This window comes from Morus notabilis, unplaced genomic scaffold, assembly GCF_000414095.1.
Source record: "Morus notabilis unplaced genomic scaffold, ASM41409v2 Scaffold46, whole genome shotgun sequence".
NCBI lineage: Eukaryota > Viridiplantae > Streptophyta > Magnoliopsida > Rosales > Moraceae > Morus > Morus notabilis.
Genome location: NW_010365505.1, coordinates 1 through 18,356, shown reverse-complemented (window position 1 = coordinate 18,356; position 18,356 = coordinate 1). Strand labels below are relative to the sequence as shown.

The window sequence follows — 18,356 nt, the reverse complement described above, 5'->3', positions numbered from 1 at the left end:
GGGTAGTGCTTACGTAGTCCGCTCTTTATTAATTTAGAGATGTTGATCAGGATATATGTATGGAATGCTAATTCCTCGACACAAATTATTGGTCTATGGAAGTAACTAGGAGAGCAATGTTATAAGACACTAGTGGTGTTTAGCAGTATCATCCGCTCATAAAAGATGTGTCATATAGTGTGAACTTATAGATGATGTCTACATTTTATTAGTAATAGTGCTTAACACTAGTGGTATTCTTAAACATTTTTCCAACTAGAAAGCTCCAAGTTAAGAATTTTAAAACTTAAAAAGGACCTCGAGGACTTAAATGTTGTTGAATCAATCTTTTAGTAATTCTTGTTGTAACATATGGAAAACTTATTGAAGATGGAAAAGTGGGAGGAAATCATACAAGATTTGCTCCAGAATCAAATTAAAAAAAAAAAATGAGTATCCTCTAATTGAAAAGGTTCTAAAAAACTTAAAAGAAATGATGGTCGGTTAATCATATATATGAATTTGTTTGGAGACCTATGAGTTGGTATGAAGACTAAAGATTTGTGGATTTGTTTTAAGACATGAATTTGGTTTAAGATCCTTGAGAGCTAAATATAGAAAAATGATGTATAGTCTGATGAGGATATAAATCCTCTCCTCTCGTAAAAAGTGGGCCCATTTATGGGGCTCACTTGTGGCACCCACTTTTTATGAAAAAGTGGAGATTTAACCCCTATCATAACAAGTAAAATTACAGCTGAATGTATCCTTTCGCATGCTTCATTCTTGTTGGAAGGTTGAGCAGATCTTCGTGTGTTGAGAAATGAAGTGAAATGGGGTATTTATAAGGTGAAAAGGCCCTTCTCTATTTAATTGTATTCTAGTGTGTTAGTTATTTTTTGACATCTAAATATGACAATATTTAAATTTAAAAGCACACTTAAATGGTTTTTCAAATTGGTCAAAGGAGCCTTAGGAAGTAAAAGTCGTTAGGGAAGTTAGTGAGCAATATGTTGTTTTTAGGGCTATTTGTGTTGTCTAAATATTTGGAAAAGGGATTCAAATCTTATGTTGAATTCTAGTGTCTTAATCAGTGTTTAACAAATCATATCATGTTACATCTTGTAAAAAATTTAAGTTGTTTTTACAACTAATTCTTTATACTTATTAATGATGTGACATGATATGATTGGTTAGGCATAAAAAATTGGATAAGGATCCTTAGGAAAGATAAATTTTATTGAACAAGGTTATTTACACTTTTTCGTCAACCTTAAAAGACTTGACTAGAGTGTAGGAAAACTGTTTATGTAAAACTAATTTCAAGTTTAGATTCTAAATGGGGAAGAAAGACAAATATTCTTTTTTTGAGTAAAAATAAATATTTTTTAGAGTGTATGGGTCTGAATTTTTATCCGTTACTCTTGATTAATATCATTTTTAGTCAAATAAGTTAAAAATATATTAATCAAGAGTAAGAAATAAAAATTCAGATACATTTAAGTTCAACAATTTTCTCCTCTAAAAGTAGAGAATATTATGGCAACATATTCTAAAGGGACCCTTGGGCTTATTGAGCTTATTAGAAAAACTTCAAAAAAAATTGAGAATTTATTCTTGAGTGCATGAGTCTGGACTTTTACCCCTTATTCTTGATAAATACCCTTTTGTTAGTATAATTATTTTACTAAAAAGAATATGAATTAAGAATAAATGGTAAAAATCCTGACCCATGCACTTTTAATGGATATTTGTCAAAATTACCCTTAAATTTTAAGAATTTACTAGATTACTACTTGCATATCTTTACTTTACCCTTATTTACCGACTCATGTTTGGCCCAATAAATTCACCCAAAGTGGGTCAAAGCCCATTTAACTTTTTTTTTTTTAGAGTTGAATTAAAATGTGGCTTAGTTTTACAAATATCACTTATATAGTTGATTTTTTGAATTACATTTATTGACATCTCAAAAAAACTCATTCAATTGATTTTGTTGTGCTTTTATTTATAACTAACTTCCATATTTTCCTCATAATTGAATTGTTAAAAAATATCTAACAAGTTCATCTAAATTTTGAATTACTCTTAACATGATTATACTGGATTCTTTTAAAATTTTTAAAATTTAAATGATTATCGTCTAATTCATCTAACTTAGAACGTTTTTGAGAAAGGCATATATTTTTTCTCGAACTTGAGTTAAAAACTAGAGTTTAGTATGTGAGAGAAAATACAATAGTAAAAAAGTTACATTTGAATTTTTATGAGAGAAAATATTATAACTATTATCGTCTAATTCATCTAACTTAGAACGTTTTTGAGAAAGGCATATATATTTTCTCGAACTTGAGTTAAAAACTAGAGTTTAGTATGTGAGAGAAAATACCATAGTAAAAAAGTTACATTTGAATTTTTATGAGAGAAAATATTATAACAGAAAGTTTGAGTTGTGATTTGAGGTAGTTAAAATAACATACATTGCTTCCTGTAGTTTTTTTGAGACGCTATTGAGTTTTGAGATTCGTACAAGATTTTTCTTTTTTTGCCTTTAATTTGCATTTACATATATATCATATCTGATATATATTATCATGTCTTGTTATTGTTTCATTATATATATATATTGTTATCTCTTGTTATAGTTTTTTTTAATGGATAAATAGTTTTGTATATATAATGATATATGTTTTCTCTTTTTACCTTTAATTTAGGTGTGGATTTTATTATGTTTAATGATATTTACTTTATTTTAATATCATGATTTTGCGTACATGTATAGCCAATTTTGTTTTTGTTATATTTATGGATATTTGTATGTTCCTTTGTTGATTTTGCATATATAATGTTTGATCATTTTTATAATGAAATTGTTTGTATTTTAATGACATGAGCTAAAACAATTCATTGTTAGGATGGGGTACTAATACTTGTAGTGTTTTTATGTTTTGATAATGATATTGCTTGTATTTTAATGACATGAGCTATAACAATTATTTATCACGAACAACAGTACTGACATTGCTTTCGATCGTATTTATAATGATATTACTTGTATTTTAATGACATAAGCTAGACAAATTTTGATAGATTTGAAATATTAAATACTGATATCAGTTTTTTTTTAGACTTGATTAGTTAGAATCTAATTAATTAAATTTACTAATGCCAATTGATGGTTGAAATTTTAAAACTTACAAATACTCATATATCGTGAATGATAATTTAATTAATTTGTGATTTAATAATATCTCAATTTTTTTATTTTGGGGATTTGAATTTTTTAAAAAGATATATATCCCACTAAATGTAGGAAAAAAGTAAAGCAAATATCTAAATACGTAAAAAGCTAATATATTATTATAAGGTCAATAACGTAATTACATAATACATTATTTAAATAGCATTATATAATTAGGCTATTAATGAGATATTCTTAAACCTAAGTCACATTTCAATTCTATAATTCGGCCATATTCTAAATCAACCAAAACAAAATAAGTGGGCGCATTTATAATCTTTTGGGCCACCAATTATACAACCATATTTTATTAGATTACTTTCAAATCTTTCGTGCGTGTTTAGAACTGTTTTTAAAATTGGTTTTTACGTGTTTTGAAAAGTAAAAAATAAAAATAAAAACGAAACGACGTTTGTTTAATAAATATTTTAAAAATAAAAATAAAAACGAAAATAGCGAGAATGAATTCTGTAAATGAATTAAAAAACAATTGAAAGTTCTTTTCCTTTTCTGTTTTCATTTTTTAGTACTTATCAATAATATTATAATGTATTAATTAATAAACACGATTTCACTTTTTATTATACTTAAAATAATTTCTTAAAAAATTAACTAAACATAATTTCAAAATTAATCTTAAAATAATTCTCAAAATAATCTCATTTTTATTTTTTATTAAAAATTAAATTATTTTAAAATAAATTTCAAACGCATCCTTCATTTCTTCCCCAATGCTACAATCCAAAATGAACAATAACATTCCAAAAAAATTACTATAGTGATGAAATTCGAAAGAGAAAAAAAGAACATGGTAAAATCCATATTGCAGATAAGCATGTACTAGAATATTTTCCCCAGTAACCATTCGAGTTATTCCCCTTACGTGGCAACAGTTTATTAGCCAAAAGAGGAAAATAGTGCAATATACATCCGCAGAGGATCACAACACCAACTTGTCCCCGGAGTCATAGGCTCGTAGTCTCGTAGACCAGAGTGATTAGCGAGTCCACCCCACGCTCCGAACCTTCTTTCTCTGTCTATAAATACACCAGTGTCGGCCTTAGGGAACTCTTTTTCTCTCTCTTCCCTTCGCAAATCGCAGAGAGCTCCGACCTCCTCCATCTCTCCGGCTTTACCTCTCTCTCTGCCATGACGTCTCAGGCAAGCCTTCTCCTTCAGAAACAGCTCAAAGGTATTCGAAATTTATCATCGCGGATTCTTTCTGTATTTGAAATTTCTTGATTTGGACTTCTTGTGAGCCGTAATTTTCCTTTTGGTTAATTTATTTCTTTTTGGTTGCAGATCTTTGCAAGAATCCGGTCGATGGGTTCTCGGCCGGTTTGGTGGGCGAGAACAACATCTTTGAATGGAGCGTTACGATTATTGGACCTCCCGATACGCTTTAGTACGTTTTCTGGATAAGATTCTCTCCAGCTTAAAATTCCGTGCTTTCCTCATCGTTTTTGGGTTTTCGGTGTTCTATTTGTGGAACCGATGGTTATTTTGGGTGATTGTTTTGTGGAGAATTGGATCAAGTGTTGTGACTGGGGAAATATTATTGTGTTGAATTGAATTTGGGATTTTTGACGGGGAGAGTCGGTCTTACTTTTTGGAATTCTGGGTTCTTTTGATTTTATTCCTTAATCTTAGGGATTTACTTCAATTATGGAGTTTGTATCGAAATTTAAATCATTGAGCGTCTTCCAATATATGGGGGTGTTTATGGTCGCTGAAAATTTTTATAAAAAGAATCGATCTTTTTGGAACTTTGAACTGCTAATTTTCAGCTTGAAATTGGATTTGGCTTGATTATCTTTTATTGAGCTAGTGCATATTATCTTTTAGTTTTGCTACCAATTAGATTACCAAATTACTAGGTTAAAATATGCTTCTAAAGCAATCAATAATTTTGTGTCATATTCATGATATAATTGCAGCGAGGGAGGATTTTTCAACGCTATTATGAGCTTTCCTTCCAACTACCCAAACAGTCCTCCGTCTGTGAAGTTTACTTCCGAGATTTGGCATCCCAATGGTTGGTTACACTCCTAATTGCCATCTGTTTGATATTTTTGTCATGTTATTGAGAGTTATCTTGGTTGTTGCATAATTTCAGTTTATCAGGATGGGCGTGTTTGCATATCAATTCTTCATCCTCCGGGTGATGATCCGAATGGTTATGAGCTTGCAAGCGAGCGGTGGACACCTGTCCATACGGTATGTCATCATTCAATAATGATCTCTATAATCTTGCTTAAATCATAGAGGTTCAGCTCATGTGTTGATGAAAGTCATGAATAAGCTTCTAAAACCTCATCTTTTCACATTTTATATTCAATACAAGAGATCTCAACTGCATAATCAGACCCCAGACCACCTTACAAGAAAGCAGAAGCTATTGGAGAAAATTATCAATTTCTAACTTGTGGGTTAATGAAGAGAAACATACAAAGTCCAACTTTTGGGTTCATGAGTATTTCGCTTAGCTTATTTATCACCTGAGAAATTAATGAACACTAGGTAGTTGATAACATGATGTTTCAAATATGATGATATTGGTGTAAGAGGTAACGGGATAAACCTTTGAAGTTGTCAAAGTACTCCAGAGTCTATACTACCTGCGAGATTCATTGGGAAGAGAGTTTTGAAGCATAGTATGTTTGCTGATTACATGCAAACGTTATTAACACAATTTTTTCCTTCTGTAAATTCATAGAAAATAACTTTCTTATCGCTTCTAGGTGAAATGTGAAACTTAGGCACTCATGAATTCCCCCTTTCATTTTGTTTTGTTCTGTTTTCTCTCTGTTTTCTTTGTCATAAATTTAGTTTGACTAAGCATTTAGAAACTGAGTTAGTGGCTATGTCACAACTAAGAATCGAATCTTGATTGAATTAGTGAAGGTTATTGAACTGAAAATCAGAATCTTCCTCCAGCCTCTTGTTGTTTCTAGGTTCAATGCAAATATGTTGGGAAGTGTTTACCTTAAAACGAATTTCTTCGTGTCATTCATTGTTTTATTCTTGTTCTTCTTTCAACTGTAAGGGATCAACACTCATGACAAAAAGAGACTTGCATTGAATCTTTCTAAAGTCCTGTTTGGGAAAGTGTATGGAGCTGGCAAGATGGTTTTTGCGACAATTTCTTTCCAGTTACCTCGAATCCATTATTGTTATTTGAAGTTTAGAGTTTGCTAGTTATTCTTCTGGTGGACTTTATAGTTTTTCCAGCCCTGCTTTTTTATGGCGCATCATTACCATAAAAGATTAGTCTTGATTCAATTGTGTTGCGATATTATTGTTTAGGGACATATTTCTGTGATAAGAATTTAAGGTAGTCCTTACTCTCACTTACAGGTTTGCTGTATAACATGTTAGCATCATATTGTTGATTGAGATTGTAATGTTTTTCTTTTCTGAGACGATCATGTTTTTGAAGTCATGTTGTGTACTAATTCAGAGAATGGGACTATCATTGCAAAAGAACTGATAACATCCGTGCCTTGAATGTTTTTTAAAAGCACACAACTATAAATTGCAAATGTTCTCTTGCCTTTGGGCCATTCCCATATGTCTACACGAGAGGATCATATCATAGCAATATCATATACAGAAGAACCTCATCACGTAAGTTAACTTTGCTAACCATGAAGCAGAAGCACAAGAAATGGACTATGTGGTATTACACCCAAAGGAAAGGATCAAAAGGGGTCTTACACCTTTGAAGCATGATTTTGAAGCTTAGCACGCTGAAATTTTCTAATGGGAGGCTTGGCTCTGCAATGTCATGCTATCGTTGGAAAATTTAGGTTTTTTCTTTCCCTTCCTGTAATGGTCAAGTCATCCTATCACGGATTAATGCTTTGATGAGTGCTATATTTCTCGTCCGACTTTACAGCCTTGAAATTTTCTAAAGATTTCTCCTTTAAGTCAAGGTGGTTTATGGAGGGTTCTGAGGTCCAATCTATCTATGAATGACATAGTTTTTCTTTTGTGTGTTATACTTTAATGTGAAAATTTTCAGTTTTAACTTTTGGTTTCCTTGCAGAGGCCAGAAGCTCTGTCTCACACTTCTTGCCTTCATGTTTTAGAATGTATTACCTTTACCAAATGTAAAAATTTTGTCCTTGCAGGTTGAGAGCATAGTTTTAAGTATAATATCAATGCTTTCAAGTCCGAATGATGAATCTCCTGCCAATGTTGAAGCAGCTGTAAGTATATCTTTACTTTACCTCTTCTCTTGGCGCAAAAAAGTACACCCGTCTTCATTTTTAAGGCATATATGCTTTTCTTATATCCGATAATTGTGTGCTCCAAACGCTCGTTATGAATACTTGAGACCAAGGGAGTGGTAGATACTTCCTCAATGCATGCTGTTTGGAAGTTAGCAAGTTTTAAGATGATTGTATCGTACCAAATCAGAAAATGTGCAGTTGTTTTCAAGGAGATTTATTTTGCCTTTTCTCTTCATATTTCTCCTTGTAGTTTTAGATTCCGTTTTTTCTAGTACACGATTGATTAAAGTACACTGCCTTAAACTTTCTTTGAAGATATTGTCAATTAAGAACGCCGTGTGATCATTATTGGCATTTGATGTTGCAGAAGGAATGGAGAGATAGGAGAGATGAGTTCAAGAAAAAAGTCAGCAGATGCGTGAGAAAGTCGCAAGAAATGTTATGATTTACTACTCTGCTGCCCAACGCATTTTCTCAGCTCGCGTGCGCTAGTGCCTGTCTTCATTGACAGTGTGGGTAACTTCGCCAGATAATGGGTTGGTTGGTCCTTGTAGGATGCCATTGAAATTCTCGCGTTAATCTTCTTCACTTTCTTTCTTTCTTTTTTGTCCCTTCTTTTGGTTCTTTTTCTTTTCTTTTTCTTTTTTTAATCTTTTATGTCAAAGTATTTGTTTGTGGCTCGAGACGTCTTTGTATTCAAAGCATTCTATCTAGTGCTTGGCAGTGAAGTGTTCCTGTTAGATTATTTTCTTTGTTTTTGGCCACTTTTTTTACTTTTGTTGATGGAGCTTAGAAGTTTGAATATTATTTCAGTCAATTTTGGGGAGCTGGTTGGTGGTTTACTTATCCTCGGTCGCGGTCGGCAAGTGGTGTTTTGCATCCCACATTTTAACTAGTGCTCTTTTGGTGCGCTAGAGTGGTATTTTGTCGCTTTGGATATTTGATCTGCAAACCATGGGACTAGTTATCAATTTGGTTACCATTAAATTCCTCTAGAGTTAGTCGCTTCTTGGCTTTAATTGCTGATTGAGTCATAAATTTTAGAGAAAATTGCAAGGGGTTTGATAGATGATCTTTGCAACCTAAGCGCCTGAGAATGCAAATAATTTTCAAAACCTGGCATTGAACCACTGGCTATTTATTCAACTAGAAGATATTACAACATTGTTATGGGAGAAAATTTATCTTGTCACGTTAGATAACAAATAAGTTTTACATGGCCATTATTGTGCCATGTCAGGCAACAAATAGGTGCTGATCGTTGAAAGATTAGCGTTTTAATTGGTTGAAGCTTAGCTGTTTTAAAATGAGTGTTTATGGTAACGAGAGAGAAACCGACCACACCAGGTTCCTTCAAGACCATCCTTGAAAAAACGCTTAAGAACATCAAGCTTGTAATGTTCAGCATTCATGATGACAGTCGACCGATCAAGCAGTTAGGACGGAAATGGCTCCAAAATCTCGTAGACCGCCGATGGTATGCAAGGGTTGACGACGATGAAGGCTCTATCTTAACTTGCCATTCGGGCCAGCAAAAGCAGAGAGAGTAGCATGTTCAGTCATCTGACCCAAATCCTAAGAGTATCTCCTGAGGTGACAGGAGGAAAATCCCTAAATTATTTGCAGGCATAAATAAAGTCAGTGGCAAGAAAATGATTATTAACGTGTTAACTGCCCAAAACATACCAATAGGAAGTCACAAAGCCACAATAATGGACAAAATAAGTAGATAAACAGTAAAAAAAAGCTATAAGTAGGATAATAGATTACTTGAGAACAACCGATCTTTTGTCTCAGTTTCCTCCAAAGAAAGCCACAATAATGGACAAAATAAGTAGATAAACAGTAAAAAAAAGCTACAAGTAGGATAATAGACTACTTGAGAACAACCGACCTTTTGTCTCAGTTTCCTCCAAAATGCAATTTGTGAGATGTAAAAAGGACAAAACTCCAGAAAGAGAAATAAATCATTTTTGAGAAAACTGAGCCCATTGTAATCAAAAAAAGAAAAAAAAAAGAAATTTCTCAAAATAAATATAAATGAACCACTATAATTTCTGATTTTTTTTTTTCTTCATTTTATTACGTTTCATTCATATTAAGAACATCCATAAAACCCATACACGACCAGTTACACTTTATTGATAGAGATTAAGCGGATACAAAGTAGTTATTAGCACTTGACTTGGCCGGTTAGATAACCCATACACGACCAGTTGCACTTTATTGATGGAGATTAACCGGATACAAAGTAGTTATTAACACTTGGTTTGGCCGGTAATCTAATCGGCTACTAAGCGATAACCTGGTACATTACTATTAACGAAATTTCACGTCAACAAACATGATCAAACGGAAACATAAAAGGCGCCTCCGAGGAAATTTAACATGAAAGGATTTTTTTCTTTTTGTTTTTTTTTTTGTTTTGGCCCCTCTTAGAAAAAGCACATGGAAGGAAGGCTTTGTTTATCTGATTTTAGTCATGCTTTGGTGGGTGAACATGGCTTCCGATTCGCACCACGATCCCATTAAGATCTCGTAGGTACCCAACTTTCTGACCCCATTCTTTTTGTTCTGGCTCACTCACAGGCACTGCACCGTTCTCCACCGCTTTCTGAAATGACCACGGTGTCACAACATAGTGTCATAGTTAATCCATGAATCATGCTAAAACAACCCAAAGTAGTCTGAAAAGGTCATGCATGGATATTATCTATATATATATATATATGTATGTATATATATATTCTTTTTGATCCAACATATGATCTCTCGTCTAACGAATTACTAACAATAGTGTGCATGATGCGTACAAATGAAGAAGCCCTGCCCATAACATGAATAATGAACATCATTATATTCTTATATTTATAATTTATACCTTGTAGGCAGCATCGACGTCGGAGTATACAAAGCAAACCTCAACAGGAGCTCTGTCGCGGGCGTACTCCGGCGTCTGAACGGATCCAGTCAGATCATCCGTCTCGTGCTGATGTAGCGGTGTGAAGGCTATTGTGGTCTGCCCGCTCTCCAGCTCTCCCCACCTAATTAATTAACCGTTCGTCAGTTATTTATTTCTTAATACAACTCTCATGATCAATATATGGATTTACCATTTACAAGTATTTTTAGAATCAGAAATTCATATTTGGGCATTAATGATGTTTACAATTACGTAACGATGTTCGAGCTGATCATCTCCTAATCAGAGTATAATTACCTATGGGATTCGTCCAAGCGACGGACGCTGAAACCAAAAGCATTTTTGTAGAACTCCACGCATCTCGCTACGTCCTTGACGTACACAACTGTGTAAGCAAATTCTGGGCTAAGTTTCGACGCCATCATTAACGTTTTCTTTTCTTTTTTTCTGCTCTCAATTTGGAACTAGAAATCGATGACTCCCTCTCTTATCTTGAGCTTTTAACTTAAAAAAGGGAAACAGTTCTTTAGATCGCCTATACACGTGGCGAACTTTGACTGAGATGGAGTTCTTGCATGTCGTGGCACCGAGAGTGACGGCTGTAGGCCGTGACGATTCAGGCCCAATCCTTGTTATGGGCCCTTTAAGGTGCGGATTTGATCCAATAGCGAATCCAATCGCACTGTACGGTATAATACGAATATTACCCCTGATTATATTCCAGTCTGATTAAGTCCGTGATTCATGTCCACGTGGCGGAAAAAAGAGCGGTCAATGGATTAAAGTCACGTGCTGGGACCATCCTCTCCCGTCGAGTACGTTAACGACGGTGCTCTCATATCGTGGGCGATGACAAAAATGTCAAAAACGGAAAATTCACTCACTCAATTGAAAAAAAGTTGTCTTTAGAAAGCCCGATAATATAAAAAGCTTTACATGATTAAGCGAAAGGCAAAATTCGACAAGAAAAGGCCAACGATCACTTTCTCTGAGCTTGGAAAGCATCGATTTCACGGAATTTCGGCTCTCTTATGCTCTCGTCTGATGCTGTGAGGAAATCTGACTTGGCTTTTATGCTCTTTGTTTGTGTGTAGTAAGTTCTGTTCTGGATTATGAGATTTATGATTTGGTGTTTTTTTTTTAATAAGAGATTTTTTCTTTCGACACAACTTATGAATTAAGAATTCTCGCAATAACGAGATCTACTCGACATGAATTAGTAGTTAAGCACATAATATGTAAAATAGATTACTTACATAGTATTAGAACTATGATTCATACTAAACGGATCATTTCTTTTTCTGATATACGAAATATGGGACTTCACTAAGTTGGGATTTGTGTGATCGGATTAAAACTGAGGAATTCGTCGAAAAGTAAAAAGTTTGCTCTCTGAGAATAGGGACCAAGAATGTCTATGATTTTTCGGTTTCTTAAAGATTTTAAATTTCGAGCCTTTTAGACCCATTTTTTTGTTGCAACTTTGAAACGAGAATTAGCTCTGATGAGATTGTGGCAATTACAATTCTTTATGTGTTATTGAAGTTTTTCGGAAAGGTATTTTCCTTGGAAGATGGAGATTACTTTAGATATCTCAAACTAGCATTGCTTGCATAATTGCATTTACAATTAATCAATTGTTTACTTTTCCGTTTGTAATAATGCAATTTTGCTTTCAAAGTAAGGAACCGAGTGATAACTACATTGATAAACATCTGTATGTAATGCTTTACAATTATTTGGGCTAAACAATTTATGACCTTGGATGCCAACTTTTTGGATTGGGAAGCGTAGTTTATGAAATACGAAATTGGAGCAAAAAGAAAAAACCTATTCCTGTTACTGTCGATTTTCCATTAATTCCCTTGGTTTTGGATATTTAAAGGCATGCCCTGTTATTGTTCTTGCAGAATTGCGGATTTCTGGTATCTATAGTATCTAAAGGTGTAGAGTGTAGACTTACCATCGCAAGACATTTAAGGGTCTGCCCTGTTATGGTCCTGCTCATCGGGTATTAGTCGACCGAGACTCTTAAGAGATAGGGCTCTTTGCAATTAGGAATTCCTAATGGGGGACTCGGCGCATAGCTCTGAGTTTGGTAAAAGCTCTGAGAGGGCCAGTATTATTTCTGAAAATAAGTTATCTAAAAGTAAAAGTTATTTAGTTGCTTCTACCCATAAAGCCTCTTCACAGCCTTTTCGGAAAATTGTTTCAATAAGCCATGGGAAAAGTGGAAATGGTGCATTTTTCGGCAATGCTGCGTTGTTTCTATTGAAAGTTGCTGCGCTAGAGACTGTTAGGAGGTTTTCAAAGGCCAAGTGTCCTTTCGCTTGGCGCGGTCTTCAGGCTCTGCAAGTTCTGTGCTATCCACCATTCAAGTGGATTCAGAGATTTGCTCCCTTCAAGGGTTTGGTCAAGGGCATGCAGGTTTGTGCTTGGAGATTAATGGAGTTTTTGCTGTTGCTGTCTATATTGCATGCATTGTATCAATCATTCAACTGCAGAGAATATGGATAAATATATGTGTGTCAGTTTCTTATAATTTGTTGTGTGAATGTTTTCCCCCTCTGTTATTCACCGAGTCTTTAGGCTAGATGATGATAATAATTTCTCATGCTTCCAGATGATTTCAAAGCCGTTACTGGTACTTTCAATTGCAACAGCATTCTCCGAAGAAGCAGAATCAAGTGATAGCACGTCCGGTAGTGCACATGAAACTAGTGCATGTCCAGAGGTGCCTTCAGAGATATCTTCTGTGCAGACAACTCTCGAGACAAGGTATGGTATTAGTAACATGGACGAAGCCTTCGTGGAGATAATTGTTTTTGAAAACTTTTTGAATCATTTATATTCGGTCTCTTTACTGGGGACAATTTAGAGTTTGTTCCGTTCCTATGTAGTTGCTGCAGAGTCAAACTGACATGAATTGGAACTGTAGTTGCCAAACAGTACGAATTATTTTAAACGGTTCATGGATACTTAAAGGTTCATTTGGTTCCACATCAATTTTCTATCGTGACTCCCCTTTTCTGAAGCTTTTACTTTCATGTGATTTGCAGGCCGTTCGTTGAATGTCCTCAAACTGTAGCATCTGAAATGTGGTTGATCCAATTGCAAAAGGAGCTGGAAAAGCAAGGGATTAGTTTGCCAGAAAGGTGATTTGACAATTTCTATGGGGAAAAAAGTTGACGTTTGCACATAAGATTTTTTTTAACACCAAGTAATATGTCATGTTACTTGAACATTAGTTCTCTTTTATCAAATAGGGTACTAAAAGTCTAAAACCTGTCATAGTATTCTTTTTAGGGGAGCCCGTCATAGTTTCATTGTATTGTTATGTTTGTTATCATTCTTAAGTGTGGTAATTTTACTCTGAAACTTCTTGGTCATGTTTTCAAATGTTCTTGTATCATAAAAAGGATTTTAAGATTAAACCTTCTTGTACTCGTGTGTTTCAGTTGGCATATTTGTAGTTGAAGTTTCTTGGTTTGTCTTGTTGCAGCGGACCATGACATACTAGTGTTTGTGCAGAATTAATGAGGATGAACTCCGTAGGTTTTACACAGCCGCAAATGGCGATTTATAGTTTCATTGTATTGTTATGATTGTTATCATTCTTAAGTGTGGTAATTTTACTCTGAAACTTCTTGGTCATGTTTTCAAATGTTCTCGTATCATAAAAAGGGTTTTAAGATTAAACCTTCTTGTACTCGTGTGTTTCAGTTGGCATATTTATAGTTGAAGTTTCTTGGTTTGTCTTGTTGCAGCGGACCATGACATACTAGTGTTTGTGCAGAATTAATGAGGATGAACTCCGTAGGTTTTACACAGCTGCAAATGGCGACTTTCCGCGCTTTCTAGCTTCAATTAAGAAGACAATCCGTTGGAGAGAGACTTATAGAATTCTTTCAGCAGAGGAGCTGCAGATCTGGTCAAGCGTGGTCTTCTGGCATGGATCTGATGTGAAACAACGACCTTGCCTCATAGTACGGCTTGGCTTCGCTTGCGTCGGCTTGCCTCCTCCAGACAGGCCTCGTGTTGCTCAAGCAGTCAGTATGTCTTTTGTTTTCCACTAATAAGTTTCTCAGTTACTGAACTTATACAGCACATACTGTCGTTTGTCATCAAAATCCAAACGACAGAAATGACAAACTTATACAGCACATACTGTCGTTTGTCATCAAAATCCAAACGACAGAAATGACAAACTTATACAGCACATTTCTAAACTGATTAGTGCTCCATCTTATTTCCCTTGACCGGTCACTGCTATGTAGTTTTCTATCACTCTTGCATGCTCTGTTCTGACAGAAATGAGTTGTTGCTAACTGCAGTATCTCAAGTAGAGCACGGAGTCTTGCATTTAGTTGATCCAGAAAACTCTGAAATTACGGTTCTGGTGGATTGTGAAGGTTTATCTCCATTTAAAATTCCCATGCAAATTTTGCGAACTTGTTCTACTCTTCTTCAAGATCACTTCCCAAACCGTCTTGGATGTTTGTTTGTCATACGGCTTCCTCCAGTTCTTCGAGTTTTTGCGCAGACCTTTATACAGGTAACCTCCCCAAACCATCTTCTGTGATCTCTGGTTAAGGTTTTGGCACCTTTGCTGCACAGAAGTATGCATTAATTATGTGCTTTTTTTTTTTGTCAGATGCTAAAGCCCGTGACACGAAAAAAATTGAAAATTGAAGGGGAGACGTACAGGAAGGTACTGTCTGAGTACCTCCGGACACCACCGTCATATCTTGGTGGCAAATGCACATGTGAAAGATGCTCTGAGATCGGCAACATACGCCATTCTCGTCCTAGAAATGAAATTCCTAGAACAGAAATGACGGAGAGCATTTACGAGGGTGGAACTCCACTTTCACTGAATCCAACTTATGAGACCGTTGGCTTGAGTGGTAGCTGTGACCAGGTGGTGAGAACTGCTATAATAAGCATTCTCATGTTCTGGGTTCTCCTAGCTCTTATTGCTGGAATACATGACCCTGAAAGCCGTCCTTTTTTTACTTCTACATGAGATGAGACCATAAGAGCCACCGGCCTTTTCCTCTCTCTTGGCACTTTTTTCTTAATCCCAAGAAATCCATATTTTGTATGTTAATAGAATTCTCAATTATAAATTCACTACATTTTTCTGTTATTGTTATTTTGCAAGTTGAAGCTTTATAATTGTCTTGATACATATGTCTACAAATATATGGTTGTTAAGAACATTCGATCTTACCTATATATAGCTTGTGATATAAATACTTAGTTTTGGTCTTACCTTATTGACCTTCTCTGTCACGACGATGATGTTCACAATATATGCTTTTTTGTGGAACCATACTCGTTTTGTTTCTGTTCACCTTTCCTGTCGTAATGCGGCGGCGCCTAATTTGTAACTTGATCAATAATGCTTAAGAAATGTAATAATTTGTAACTTAATCAATAATGCTTAAGGAATGTAACAAATATGTTTAAGCAGTGCTCAAGAAACCAGTCTTATCGAATTATTTATGTCAAATTTTAAATTTGTAACAAGTAATTACTGCGTTTTGTAGGTAATTAACTTATGCTTTGGCATGATCAAGTGATAACACCTGAAGCAGTAGTTTATCGACTAGTTAAAGTATTTTATAAGCTCTTTGATTCTTGGGCAAATGACCGATATTTGTTTGACAGTGGAGAGAAGTAAAACTAATCTGGCTTATAATTGGGATGACGGACTAGAAAATAAAATACAATGTTCTATGTTTCTGCCAAACTTACTACATTTGGATTCTTAATGAGTAAAAGGCAGAGAATGAAAAAGTATAATAATGACATCATAATTGCGCTTGAAAAAATATGATTGTTAGTGGTGGTCGTGAGACTAATTAGATCCAATTTAAAATAAAATAAAAAAGAAACAAAAAAGGTGCTAGTGGATTGGCGAACTTGGCACTAATATAAGGCGGACTAGTTTTTGGCTAATGACAGAAAGAAGAAAGTGTGGTTGTTGGAAATGATCTTGGCAGTTACCAAAATACCAGGATAAAGAAGAGAATTAATGTCAAAATCATTTTTATGGAGAGGAAAAACTTAGCGGTTCTTTTCATTACATCCCTTCAGAATTTACTAAAAAAGTTATCGTTTAGTTCGTTAACTCAAGTTGAGATGTGATTTTATGTGAGAGCTTTTTACTGTAGTAAAAAAATTAAATGTGACTGTTTCTGAGAGTTTTTTTACTGTAACAAAACTCGAATCAATAAAATGAACGAAGCAGCTCTTTCTATTTTTTTATTGCCAGGGTCCTATGTTCTTCGAAGCCCTTTTGATCTGTCTTTTTCTTGTAAATAAGTGGTGGTAGTTGTATATATTTTCAAGTGTCAACTTTGTCTAGCAAAACCATATCTATTGTAATTTATGTGTAACCAACTAGCAAGTAACAAGAGGTCCTATAAGGTTATTTGTCCAAGTATGATTAAATTACATACATCCCCACCACAATGCTGCGTGATGTTAAAGAGCACTTTCTTCTTTGTAATGTGGAGCTTTTTTACGTGATTCTATTGATAATGCATTAAATTATTAAATTTAACTTTATTAATAGAGAATAATTTGAAATATTAATTCATGTCTTTTCTTTTTTTATTTATGAGATGTGAAAATTTTAAACCTTTTTTATAAACCGATTACACATTTAACAACCTAAAAATAAAAAACAACTGATAATTTATTTTTTCAATCCTAAAAACTCCCAGAAATTTTTTTCTGTTCCCTTTGTGGATACTTGTAACGGTGACCTTTGGGATTCTGAACAGATACGACAGCTGACGTCCGCAAAGAGGTCTCTGGGCTCATCAATTCAGATGTTTCCTTCTTCCAACTTTTGTGCTTGGATTTTTTGTTCTTAATTCCATACCTGGATGAGAAAGCTCTCGTAGTTGATGAAAAAATTGGTATTAATTTTTACATCCATTTTTTGACTTTGGATTATTCAGAGATAAAAAGTGAATGATGTATAACTTTCCTGAAAAACTGATGGAGCCTACATTTAGCATGGTGGAATTTGCCTAGCTAGAGAGCAAAGAGACAAGTTAATTACTAGTCTTTTTTTAATATAAATATATTAGTATCAAGATATGGAGTTTCTCTCGTGGAATCTATTAATAGTTTTATTTTTTAGTTATTTTTTATATATTTTTTAATTTTAATCAAATTCAATAATTAAAAAACTAATCTTATTATAAGACGACCTATCAAAAATAATCTCATTAAGCAAATATCGTAAAATCACTGAATAACATTAAGAAGCTTATTAATATATTTATTTAATTAAGAAATTGATCAAATAAATCAAGGAAAGTACATGAACAGCTGTGAACTATTATACACTATGGAATTTTTGGGACTTCAGTAATATTTGTACTATAAAATAATCATCTATATATAAGAAATCTCAAATCCGTTCGTTGATTTAAATTTTTAATTTGAGTTTAGATGTGATTTTATGTGAGATTTTTTATTATAGTAAAAAAATTAAATGTGACTATTTTTAAGGTTTTATATTGTAATAAAACTTAAATTTTAAACTCAAATCATCGAAATGAACAGAATCTCAATGTTGAGGACTGTTCCCACACATTTTCAACTAAAACGGTGATGTTTTGGTTGAAAATGTGTGAACAACAGTATCAGTCTTTTATACAATGTTTTTTTTCCTCACGGTTTTTCTCCTCTTTTCATCTCCTCTTTTTCTTTTTGTTTTTCCCCCATAATTTTATATTTTCCTACCTAAATGTTTCTTTCGGGTGGTACTTTAAAATTTATTTGTTCTTTCATTTTAGTTCTTTTTGACCCTTTTTTATTTTTATCCTGAAATTTTATTTTTATTTCGTTTTGGTTTTTTTTGTCCTAAAATTTATTTATCTCTTCATTTTAGTCATTTTTTTTGACTTTTTTATTTATTTGTTTCATTTTAGTTCTTTTTTATCCATTTTTTCGC

General features: G+C 33.9%; 3 protein-coding genes across 4 annotated transcripts; 2 read left to right on the top strand and 1 right to left on the bottom strand.

Annotated features, from left to right (window-relative positions):
* Nucleotides 1-4,278: 4,278 nt before the first annotated feature.
* LOC21407903 (ubiquitin-conjugating enzyme E2 7) lies at nucleotides 4,279-8,301 on the top strand. The gene is made up of 6 exons (XM_010108137.2): nucleotides 4,279-4,412; nucleotides 4,523-4,625; nucleotides 5,158-5,255; nucleotides 5,337-5,437; nucleotides 7,354-7,431; nucleotides 7,823-8,301. Exons 1-6 carry the CDS (start codon nucleotides 4,370-4,372, stop codon nucleotides 7,898-7,900), a joined length of 501 nt encoding a protein of 166 aa, XP_010106439.1. The 5' UTR covers nucleotides 4,279-4,369; the 3' UTR covers nucleotides 7,901-8,301.
* A 1,395-nt stretch (nucleotides 8,302-9,696) lies between these two features.
* Nucleotides 9,697-10,840, bottom strand: LOC21407902. The gene is made up of 3 exons (XM_010108136.2): nucleotides 10,676-10,840; nucleotides 10,337-10,499; nucleotides 9,697-10,069 (listed from the first exon to the last, which is right to left on the bottom strand). Exons 1-3 carry the CDS (start codon nucleotides 10,801-10,803, stop codon nucleotides 9,932-9,934), a joined length of 429 nt encoding a protein of 142 aa, XP_010106438.2. The 5' UTR covers nucleotides 10,804-10,840; the 3' UTR covers nucleotides 9,697-9,931.
* Nucleotides 10,841-11,300: 460 nt separating this feature from the next.
* Nucleotides 11,301-15,611, top strand: LOC21407901. Of its 2 annotated transcripts, none has more exons than XM_024172335.1 (7): nucleotides 11,301-11,427; nucleotides 12,289-12,805; nucleotides 13,002-13,156; nucleotides 13,438-13,533; nucleotides 14,175-14,431; nucleotides 14,713-14,933; nucleotides 15,033-15,611. In XM_024172335.1, the coding sequence occupies exons 2-7, from the start codon at nucleotides 12,446-12,448 to the stop codon at nucleotides 15,402-15,404; spliced, it is 1,461 nt and encodes a 486-aa protein (XP_024028103.1). In that variant the 5' UTR covers nucleotides 11,301-11,427; nucleotides 12,289-12,445; the 3' UTR covers nucleotides 15,405-15,611. The 2 variants fall into 2 exon arrangements, with proteins under 2 accessions (XP_024028103.1, XP_010106437.1); XM_010108135.2 differs by having other exon boundaries at nucleotides 11,301-11,471.
* Nucleotides 15,612-18,356: the final 2,745 nt, after the last annotated feature.